This window comes from Prionailurus viverrinus, chromosome A1, assembly GCF_022837055.1.
Source record: "Prionailurus viverrinus isolate Anna chromosome A1, UM_Priviv_1.0, whole genome shotgun sequence".
NCBI classification, from domain to species: domain Eukaryota; kingdom Metazoa; phylum Chordata; class Mammalia; order Carnivora; family Felidae; genus Prionailurus; species Prionailurus viverrinus.
The window spans coordinates 210,649,467-210,661,931 of NC_062561.1; the positions used below are offsets into that span (position 1 = coordinate 210,649,467).

Below are 12,465 nucleotides of genomic sequence, written 5' to 3' on the forward strand. Positions count from 1 at the left end.
TGGAAAGGTTCCTGTTAAGGAATTGGTGGGAGACACTAGAAACCTAAAGTACAGGAAACAAAGACTGGCCTAATGTAGAGAACTGGTAAGGCTCAGAAGTAAATATACGGGATTCCTTTTAGTATCCTCTATTCTTCTGTGAATGTGTAAATATTTTACAATAACTAGCTGAAAAAACCAACCAGGCAAAAGAGTCACCTTGCTAATCTCTGACATATATAAGATGAAATAAATGCAGGGCAAAGGCAGGACTGCAAAAAGATCAGGTACCCTAACAGTACAATTAGAAGCTCTGACTTTTAATGTGTAAAACAAGTTGGCAGTATATTTCTAATTCTATTTCTTTTTTCAAAGATAAAATTCTACTAAAAAATATAAATATTTAACTAAAACATGCGTGAAACCCATGAACTCATTCAGTAAAAAATCTCTCAAGTGACAGGGAAGCTTCTGTTTAAGTACTAATAGTCTGTAATTCCTTTCCTAATTTGCTTAAAAACATGAAAATTAGTAAAATTCCATCATAATTTCATAATAAAAATACCAAAAGTCTGATTTCATATAAAGTAGATATAATATCACAAATTAGATGGAAATGGTTTCTTAAAGCAGCAGTTCTCAGAAACTTTGGTTTTAAGACACTTTACACTATTTAAATCTTTTGAGGGCCCCAAAAAGCATTTGTTTATGTGAGTTATGTGTTTCAATATTTACCACAGTAAAAATTTTAACTAAGACATTTAAAAGTACTTATTGTTCACTTCATTTAAAATAACAGTAGGGGTTGGGGCGCCTGGGTGGCTCGGTTGGTTAAGCTTCCGACTTCGGCTCAGGTCATGATCTCATGGTCCGTGAGTTCGAGCCCCACATTGAGACACTCAGAGCCTGGAGCCTGTTTCAGATCTTTGTCTCCCTCTCTCTCTCTGCCCCTCCCCTGTTCATGCTCTGCCTCTCTCTGTCTCAAAAATAAATAAACGTTAAAAAATAAAAATAAATAAAAAATTAAAGGTAAGCCTTTAAAAAAAAATAAAAATAAAAATAAAATAACAATAGGGGCGCCTGGATGGCTCAGTCAGATGAGCATCAGACTTCGGACTTCAGCTCAGGTCATGATCTCACAGCTCTCGTGGGTTCAAGCCCCATTGTCAGGCTTTGCACTGACGGCACAGAGCCTGCTTCGGATTCTCTGTCTCCCTCTCTCTCTGCCCCTGCCCTGCTTGTGTTCTATCTCTCAAAAATAAATAAACATCAAAAATTTTTTAATAAATAAAATAATGATAAACCCACTATACCATAACAAATATTTTTATGAAAATAGTATTTTCAAAGGCAAAACATTTGGCAAGAAGAATGTCACTGTTTTAATATCTTTATTAGTTCCATCATTTGTGTAATTTCTGGGTCTATAACTACCGATCCATGTTTTCCTCATTATGGGATGTATTTTCCTACTTTCTAGGTGTTAGACGCCTAGAAAAAGGCAGTTTCATTGAAAAGAAAAAGCAAGATGATTTTATTCTTTCATTTGTAATATGTTTCATTCATTCTACTACCACTTTTTAATGGTTTTACAATAAAATGAGTCCATCTTATGACTCAAAATTTTATATTATTAAATCTTTAAGTAACATAAATATAACAATACAAAAATAGAAATCTGTAATTCTAAGTAATATAACCTTACAACAATACAGTAACTATTTTATGTTCATTTCTTATCTCAATGTACATCTAAAAAACAAACTCGGGCCTTTTACTGATACAGAAATAAAGCTAAGAGTAATGAGAAATTTTCCCACACCATAAAAAGGAAAACTGTATTTTAGTTTCATTTCTTTTTTTCACTTGTAATGTTCCTATATCAAAGCAAAAGGTTTTAAAGCCAACAATAACAATGACAATAATAAGTGTTCCTATTTTAAATGAAACACAATGGTTATTTTGATTGAATAGAAATGTAATCTTTCTTTTTCTTTAATGTCTATAGCTGTTGTGTTATCAGTTGATTGTATAATTAGCCTTCATACAAACGTATCATCGGTTCACTTTAACATGAAAGCCTTGTTACTGAAAGGAAAGAACCAAATTTTTCAAACTTACTGTTTTAGTGCCATGCTTTAGAGTTATTTCATGCGAGTCAGGAATCTTTTGGACAGGATTCTGAAGAAAGAAAATTCCATGACATCAATGAGTAACCAATGTATTTAGGGTGTGGGGGGGAACTACATACTACATCTACAGGAGACACAATTTTTAAAAATAGCATCACTAGCTTTTTAACACAAAGTTTTAAAAAAAAAACAGGAAATGAAAATTGTGAAGATAGCTTATTTCTGCACTTCTAGATAAATTACAATTGTTGAGCTGATAATAAATTTATATTAAATCTCAAAAAAGATAAACCCAAGAAACTTTTTAGGTTGTATGAAACCATAAGGTCCTCTCAGCATTCAAAATATCTGAAGTCCTCTCTTCACTGAAAATTGGGCATAATTTAAAGTGCTTATGTACTTAATTTAAAATAGGCAACAGGGGCACCTGGGTGGCTCAGTCGGTTGGGCATCCAACTTCGGCTCAGGTCATGATCTCACAGCTAACGAGTTCGAGTCCTGCGTCGGGCTCTGTGCTGACAGCTTGGAACCTGGAGCCTGCTTCAGATTCTGTGTCTCCCTCTCTCTCTCTGCCCCTCCCCCACTTGTGCTCTCTGTCTCTCAAAAATGAATAAATGTATAAAAAAATTTTTTTTAATAGGCAACAAAATCTGCACAGGGTAGATATATACCTTTCAACCCTTAAAAGTTTATAAAACTAAAACTTCCCGTTCAAAAATGACACAAATAAGGAACTGAGTCATTTACTGACTCAGTTAAATAAATAAGCATTTATTTAAAGTGAGATTATACCAGATGGGTAGCATTAGACATAACCTCTACCATTCTCCCTCCCAAGAAGCATGTGGTCTGGGGAAGGGGAGGTGGCCAATCAGTCTAATTCAATATAAGAAATGCTATGATAGACAGGGGGTATGGGCAGGATAACTGAGGAAGAGAGAAGATGGATGCATAAATCAGACATAAGGGGGTCACAGTGATAATCTGAGCAAGAAGTTTCATTGTTTAGTCAAGTTTCGATTATCCAAGAGGAGGGTAATCATACTCAAATTTTAGGGCCATTCCAAATTCATGTTAGGATCATCTTGCAATCTACTTAACTAAATATGTTCAGTCTAACAGACTTTGGTCCCTGTCTCCCCTCATTCTTTAGCATCCTTGATGAATCAATCAATCGCAAGTTCTATTTCATCATAAACTTTTCTCCTGCTATGGCTCTTTCTCCTCAGCACATAAACAATTAAAGTACTTCCCACATTACACACACACACACACACACACACACACACACACACACAGCAATTTCCCCCACATTTACTGCTGTATCATTATCTTTTTCTTTGCAATTAAGCTTCTTTATATGACAGTTTTCACTCAAATGTCTCTACTTCCTCTCTCCCTTCTACCTCTACCACTCAGGCACATGTTCTTTTATTCCTATGCCTAGCACAGTTCTTGGCACTTAAGAGACTATCTGTAAATATCTCATGAATAAACAAACACGTCACTATAAATGCCCCTGGACACTTTTCAGAACTTAACCTGCATAACTGACCTTTCAACAACATAACTACTTAACTATTTCTTCCATCTTGAAATTGTTCTCTCCTGGGAGGAAGCAGCCTAGACAAGAAGCCAGAAAAGCTAGGGTTTTTATTTATATGTTTATATAAGGTCTAACATTTTTTAACATTATATTTTATTTTTAAATAAGTTATACATCTAACATGGCAGTCTTGAACTCATAATCCCAAGACCAAGAGTTGCATGCTCTACTGACTGAGCAAGCCAGGTGCCCCAAGAAAAGCTGGGCTTTTTAATCTAGCCCTGCCACTCCTTAACCTTGTCATAACTCTAGGATAGTTATGACTCTATTTCCTCATTTGTGAACTGAGGACAACAGCACTTGCCCTTTAGGTTACTGGTAAGTGGTTTAAGCCTTATAATGCAGTGTTGAGCACAAAGTAGGTACTCAATAAATGACAGCCACTGTTTATCCTTAGACTTACCTCCTACCTCTCTGGTCATATCAACTTAATCTATTTCCAGGTTTCTCTTTCTCCTTACCAGGCTAATTCCTACTCATCCTTTAAGACTCAATTCAGATGTGACCTGCTACTGGAAGCATTTCTCAACAGTTCAAACTCTGGGTTAAACGGCCCTTCTAATGCACTCTCATGTCTCAGATAAGGAGACAACCTCTCCCTATCTCTATCACAGAATTTATCAAAATCCGTTATAATTTTTTTTTAACTTTTTCTTTTAAGTAGGCTCCACGTCCAACATGGGGCTTGAACTCATGACCTTGGGATCAAAAGTTGGATGCTCTACCAACTGAGCCAGTTGGTAGCCACCCCCAAAATCCACTGCAATTTTTTACCTGTTTCCATCCCACCCACTCCCTAACCAAATTGCAAAATGGACACTTCTCAAAGATCGTGTATATCTATTATCATCTCTGGATCCCCAAACCACAAAACAGATGGTGGATGGCAGACACACACAAAAGTGTCTGGAATTAATTAATAGCCTAATATCTACCTTGTAGATCACACTAGATTGTAATTTTTACTTTACCTTTAAACATTGATGTTTATGTCCATAAAGAAGAGCAGATGCTATCCACCAGATCAGCCAGGTAAGCGACAGTCAGGGATAACTGAGGTTTTCAAAAAGTAAAAACTGAGGTGCCAGGGTGGCTCAGTCGGTTAAGCATCTGACTCTTGGCTCTGGCTCAAGTCATGATCTCACAGTTCATGAGTTTGCATCCCACACTGGGCTCTGCACTAACAGCACAGAACCTAGTTGAGATTCTCTCTCTCCCCTCTCTCTCTCTGCCCCTTCCCCAATTCTCTCTCTCTCTCTCTCTCTCTCTCTCTCTCTCTCTCTCAAAATAAATAAACTTAAAAACAAAAAACCTTTCACAACCAAATGATTATATCCCAGACTAAAAAACAGATGTAAAGCTACAAGTTTAGGGGTGCCTGGCTGGCTCAGTGGGTAGAACATGCGACCCTTGATCTCCGGGTCACGAATTCCAGTGGGGAATATACAGTGTTGGGTGTAGAGATTACTTAAAAAAAAATTTTAATAAAGTTGCAGGTATAGAGAAATAAAGGCAATTTTGTTTTAGACTGCCTACATCTGAGAGATTACTATAATCTATTACCACCACAGTGCATTTAAGAAGGAGATTAGGAAACCACAGGCACTGAACAAGAACCCTAACCTCACAGTAAGTGCTGGAGAGTTTACAGTTTATTTCAAGACAAGATGTTACGGTATGCTTTACTATGCTTTGGAAAGTGCTGCACATACCTTGATTTCAGAGATACCAATATTCCAACACAAATTCCAAAATAATTTGAAAGTCAAACAAATGAATTCTGGACTACCCCTATATTAAATTGTAAGCCACTGCTCCCTTTGCAGTTGACAATATTTGTAAGCAATAAAAACTCATGTATAAGTACTAAGTAAGTACTCTTGCAGAAAACAGGAGAATAGTTCAAATGCTTCCCTTCAAGAAGATTCTATTATAGTCAGTGTCTCATTTCATAACTAATTACTTTTTCATCACTCGGGAAACAGAAACACTGTCACCAAAAAGAGGGATGAAAATTATTTCACTAAATTCAATGCACAATATGCCTATATATAGACAATTTCTGACATGTCAAGTAAAAACTTACAAGAAGACAGAACAATTTAATATTTACATCAGCAGTGAATTAAATGTTTAAATAAATGTTGTTTACATTTAAAATCAAAGTTTTACTGGAAATCATGTAGGGCATAACTCATAAAAGGCTCATATAACTGGCACAACTAAATCATCTAAAATAGTAGCAATCCATCTTTTAGCAGCATATCACTTGATGGTGACTGTTCTTTTTCCAAAACTTCTACTAATGGCTTTTTGAAATATGGCTTAGTGTGAAATTTGCTCTAACAGTAAAATATTTTCATGATTTTCATGCCAGGGCACACCATAAGCTATGAGACTTCAATGAAGTCATTTATAATAAGAATTCATAACAAGAGCTAGTCTTAATGGAAGAGGGGAAAAGATACCAGCTTTTGTTTTGGTTTAGTTTTAAATGCCAACCAAAGGATTATTTCCCAGGCTCTTTAGTTTGCCCTCAATAACAACGATAGCAAATATATCTGGAATAACATGAGCAATTCCATCTGACACACATCCTTAAAGTGTTTTCAAAAGACTTGCAAAACAAAAATAACCTTTCCAGGGTAAAGATGTCATAAGTTTAAGAAGTTGTATATGTATGGTACTATAAGCCATAATCAAAAGTCTACCCAGTAATAACGATCTGCCACAAAGTGGCTATGAATTATGGGGAGAAACTGGGGAGTGCTAACCAGGAAATTGAAAAGGAGTGCTAAGTTCTCCCAGAAAGTATTTTGTAAATAGTTGCCAGTGTGGTATCACAGAAAACCAAAATTAGAGTCTATTCTAGTATAACTCTGGAGATCCAATAGAGTGACTTAACAATAGTTACTCATCATCACACATTCACTCAACAAACATTTATTGAGTAGTTAATTACATACCATATACCAGGGACTACAGTTAAAGATTTTAAAATAACAATAATAAAAATAACAAAGACTCAGCTCACAAGGGCTGTCAATCCAATAAAGCAAAACTAACTGACAGGTAAACAAATGGGAAACACTAAAATGTTTCAGATGCTATGACAGAACACACAGGGTTCAGTGCTCAATTCCACTCTGCCTGGGAAATAAGAGGATGATTAGAAAAGACTTTATAGAAGAGATGCTTGAGATGCCTTTGAAAAAATAAATAGAGGTTCCCCAGGTGAATGTGGAGGGCATCCAGAAGAGCATAAGACAAATCCTGACAGTTACTGAACTGCAAATAATTTTGCCTGGACAGAGTTTACATTGCTGGGCAGGAAAGGAAGGAAGGTTGTGTGTGTTGTGTGTATATACAATTTTTGTGTGCAAAAAAATTTTTTTCTTACCCAGAGAGTTAGAAGCCAGATTGTATACAATGCCAACAATCTGAAATTTAAGCTCTGAGCCTTGTAATTTGATAAGATTTGAGTTTTCAAAAAATCCCCATGTTACTCTGTTCTGCTCATCAAAAGAATCAAGGGGCACCTGGATGGCTCAGTCGGTTGAGTGCCCAACTCTTCATTTCAGGTTGTGATCTCATGGTTCGTTAGATCAAGCCCCACATCGGGCTCTACACTGGCAGTGCAGGGCCTGCTTGGGATTCTCTCTCCCCCTCTCTCTCTTTCTCTGCCCCTCCACTCACATGAGCTCTCTCTCTCAAAATAAATAAACATTAAAAAAAATTTTTTTTAAAGACAGAGTCAACACAGTGAAAAGGCAACCACTAGAATGGGAGAAGATGTCTGCAAATCATATATAAGGGGTTAACATCCAAAAAAACAAAACTCCTGCAATTCAACAACAAAAAAACAAACAACTCAATTCAAAAATTGGCACAGGGCCTAAATAGATATTCCTCCAAAGAAGAAATACAGATGACCAACAAGTACATGAAAAGATACTTTACTAATCATCAGAGAAATGAGAATCAAAACCACACTGAAATACCAGTAACAGGACGGGTATTATTTTAAAAATAAGTAAATAAGAAATGTTGACAAGGATGTACAAAAAAATGGAACCTTTCTGCATCGCTGAACAGAAATGGTACATCTTCTATGGAAAACAGTATGGTAGTTCCTCAAAAAGTTTAAAATAGAATTACCTTATGATTCAGCAATTCCCCTTTAAGTATATACACAAAAGAAGTGAAAGCAGGGTCTCCAAAGATGTTCACAGCAACATTGTTCACAACAGTCAAAAGACAGGAACAACCCAAGTGTCCACTGATAGATGAATGAATGAACAAAATGTGGTATATACATACAATGGAATATTATTCTTTAAAAAAGGAAGGAAATTCTGACACACACTACAACATGGATGAACTTGGAGGAAATAATGCTGAGTGAAATAAGCCATAAAAAGAAAAATATTGCATGATTTCAATTATATGAGGTATCTAGACCAGTCAAATTCATAGAAAGTAACATAGTGGTTACCAGAATTGGGAGAAAGGGGAAAATGGGGAATTATTGTTTAATGGGTATAGTTTCTGCTTTGCAAGATGAAAAAGTTCTAGAGACTGAGTATACAACAATGTAACACTACTGAACTGAAAATTTTTAAATGGTTAATACTGGGAGCACCTGGGTGGCTCCGTTGGTTGCACGTCCAACTCTTGATTTCGGCTCAGGTCATGGTCTCATGGTTTGTGAGTTGAGGCCCCATGTTGGGCTCTGCGCTGACAGCACGGAGCCTGCTTGGGATTCTCTGCTTCCCCTCTCTCTGCCCTTGCCCCACTTGCGTTCTCCCTCTCTCTCTCAAAAATAAATAAATAAGCATTTTTTAAAGATTTAAAAAAATGAAATGGCTAAGATTGGGAGATGGGTAAGGGGAATGGATGAAATAGGTGATGGGGATTAAAGAGTACATTTATTATGGTGAGCATTGAGTAATGTATAGAATTGTTGAGCCACTATATTGTACACCTGAAACTAATAAAAATATTGTAAGTTAACTATACTGAAATTAAAATTTAAAACTTAAAATTTTAAATTTTTTAGGGGCACCTGGGTGGTTCCATCGTTTATGATCTTCAGCTCAGGTCATGATCTCACGGTTCATGAGTTCGAGCCCCACATCAGGCTCTGTGCTGACAGCTCAGAGACTGTAGCCTGTTTAAGATTCTGTGTCTCCCTCTCTCTGCCCCTCTCCCACTTGCACTGTCTCTCTCTCTCTCTCTCTCTCAAAAATAAACATTAAAAAATATTTTAAATAAATGACTAAAAATAAAAATGGTTGAGATTGTATATTTTATGTTATATGTATTTTCCCAAAACTAAAAAAAAAAAATTGTTCATAGATATAACCCCCATAAGCAAACAAAAAGATTAAACGATGCATAATATTAAGCTTGAATACTTCTTAATGTTTTAATAAACATTAGGTAAGCTTCAAAATAAATAATTTATCAAATGTTTAAAATCTTCCTCTAAAAATGTAAAGTTATATGTCTAAAATATTGCAGGAAGGAAAGACAATTTCCTATCGAATTCTCACAGCTGGTTCCAATCCTTCAATGAGTAGTGTTCCCAAACCACCTCTAAATTACCCTCAAACAGTTTATGCCTCATTGCAAGCTGCAACTTTGAAGAACATTTCCAAGAAACACGACTTAAAAGTACATTGTTAAATAACTTTTTATACCTATGTGAGGGCTGAGAAACTCAAAAAGGATAGGTCATTTTTTTTAAGATTTATTTATTTTTGAGAGAAAGCACAAACAAACAGGAAGGGGCAGAGAGAGCAGGGACAGAGGATCCAGAGAAGGCTCTGCACAGACAGCAGTGACCCTGACGCGGGGCTCAAACTCACAAACCATGAGACCATGACCTAAGCTGATGTCTGATGTTCAACTGACTGAGCCACCCAGGTGCCCCAAACAAAGAATAGGTCATTCTTATATTTTATCAGAAATTATATTATTTTTTAAAACTCCATGACATTCTCAACAAACACAAAGATGACAATTTTATATGTTTATCATACAACAATGGCAGGTAATAAGCCAAAAAGATTTATACCAGAAGACACATTTATTTTCAAAAGCTACCATGAACATATGCCTTATCATTCCCTGACAGCCTAAAATTTTATGAGTATTTCCACACTTACTCTTATTGTTATTTCTGAAGACTTGAATCTAGACAGGACTCTGCACCTAACTCTACTTGTAATCCTCACTAAGCCACTCAATTGTATAGAAATATAGCTTTTCCACTTATAAAAGTGATAGAGTCAGACTAGGTAATTCATATCATTCTATAATGACATGGTTTACCTTAAACTATTCACATCTTAAATTATGAACACTCCCCTATGTCACTGAAAAGTGCTTCCCTGACTTCTAGCTTCTTCACTTCTCTCCACTTGCTCACTACACCATGGAATTACTACTCTTCCTAGGATGTTTTTCATGGAAAAACAATAGCTCTCCATTGGCGTTAGTAGTAATCAATAACTTTTCACATCATTCACACATTTTTGTTTTAGAAATTTTCTGCAAAGCATAAGAGACTCTTAAAAACTGAGAACAAACTGAGGGTTGATGGGGGGGTGGGAGGGAGTGGAGGGTGGGTGATGGGTATTGAGGAGGGCACCTTTTGGGATGAGCACTGGGTGTTGTATGGAAACCAATTTGACAATGAACTTCATATATTGAAAAAAAAAAAGAAATTTTCTGCAACATTTGACTAAACTCTTGATCCAAGTTAAGTTTAAAAAAAAAAATTAATGTTCTTAACAAGTTTCTGGTCAAAGGATACAGACTTTCAGTTATGAGTAAGTTCTGTACAGCATGGTAACTATAGTTAATAATACTGTGTTGTACACTTGAAATTTCCTAAGAGAGTAGATATTAAGTGTTCTTAATAAAAAATAAATAAAGTAGCTACGTGAGGTGATAAATATGTTAGTTAACTTCTTGACTATGGTAATCATTTCACAATTTATACATATATCAAACCATCACATTGTACTCCTTAAATATAAACAATTTTTGTCAATTACACCTCAGTAAAGTTGGAAAATAAATATCATTGGGGGAAAAAAGACTGAGGTGCCTGGCTAGCTCAGTCAGTAAAGCATGTAATTCTTGATCTCGGGGTCAGTCATGAGTTCAAGCCTCCCATTGGACATAGAGATTAAAGAAAAAAAAAAACCCTATATAATAAAAAAGCAGAGAGTTTCTTGTGAGATACTAATCTCTAAAGGGCCTAGCAATATTGTTATCGTTTGCAGTGGTACTTTTTTATTTATTACTTATTAACATACATATTCAGAGCCCACCCTTACCCACAGCATTAACCACTCGGGGCAGGAATGGAGGGACAAAGGAGTTGGGCTCGCGGGGCAGGGGGGAGCGTGGTTTGTGGGAGAGTGGTATAAGAGAATTAAGAAGGAACAACCTGGCTTTCTTAGAACACCTAATGAAACTCCTCCCTCCCACTCCTTCACCCCCACCCGAAAAAGGCTTTATTTTACAACTATAAACAAAGGAGAATTTCACTTGTTCAGACTGAGTCTCTGGGTTTTACCATTTGTCTTATTCCTAAAAACAGGCCCACCTCCACCATGTCAGTGGCAAAAATGTACACACCATTCTCAAACCTTCACAACTTGAATTAATTATCCACTCAAAGCCTCAAGTCCTTAGCCTCCTGTCTACGAAGAATTCATGTTTACCAGAATGATTCATTTGAGAAACAAAGCACAGAGTTGCTGTGATGACCAAATGAGTTAATGTGACAAAGTACTTTATAATTATAACCCAATATAAGTAAGAAATTATTATGAGCCTACGGCTACAAAGGTTTTTTATTTAAAGTACACATTTCAGAAACTGCTGGAGACCAGGTACAAAACGCCTTGAGATAAAAAAGTAAAAAAAAAAAAAAAAAAGAAATTTCATCAAGTTGCAGAATCTCAGATATGTAGGGCACAAATTACTTCAACACAGGTTGTGTACTGTACTATTTTGAGTCATGGTTAATATTTCATATCTGTTTTTTAATAAAAATTGAGTTATTGCTTGGACAATCTTTCTCTATTTGGTTAAAGATGCACAGACTTTACTAACTTTAAATACAAAAAGGTGCCACTGGTCTCAATCCAATGGGGTAAGAATTAACTTATTTCGGAAAATAAAAGAAGCCTGAGCCATAATAAATTTTTATGAAGCTTACCTGATACTGAGATATCTTTATCCTTTTCCTTTACAGGTCTTTTAAAAATCTTACACTGCAGAATAGATACCATATCTGATCATATCTGATTTAATATAACTTTCCATATGGGGTGCCTGGGTGGCTCAGTGGGTTAAGGATCTGACTCTTGATTTCAGCTCGGGTCATGATCACACAGTTTGTGACTTCAAGCCCCATGTCGAGCTCTGTGCTGACAGTGGAACTTGCTGAGATTCTTTCTCTCTCTCTCTCTGTCCCTCCCCTACTCACCCTCTCTCTCTCAAAATAAACATTTAACTTTCCATACATGCAAAAGCATGTATATGCTTCAACAGGGACAGTGAAAATTAGAAACACCTTAAAAGCCAATCTATGTTCTCTTGGAACAATTCTACAATTCCAGCTCTAGCAGTTAATTATACATCCAATTCATCCTATCAAATACAGAACTTCATACCTACCATAATGTCTAAAGCCACCAACAACCAAGTATTTAAATTTTTTTTAAG

General features: G+C 36.0%; 1 protein-coding gene across 2 annotated transcripts in view; it reads right to left on the reverse strand.

Moving 5' to 3' along the window:
* Nucleotides 1–12,465, reverse strand: part of WDR70 (WD repeat domain 70) — a 312,572-nt gene that overhangs the window by 252,869 nt on the left and 47,238 nt on the right. For both annotated transcript variants that reach the window (XM_047858021.1, XM_047858030.1), the window contains exon 6: nucleotides 2,101–2,160. In XM_047858021.1, the coding sequence (XP_047713977.1) occupies nucleotides 2,101–2,160 (60 nt within the window). The remainder of the gene's footprint in view (nucleotides 1–2,100; nucleotides 2,161–12,465) is intronic.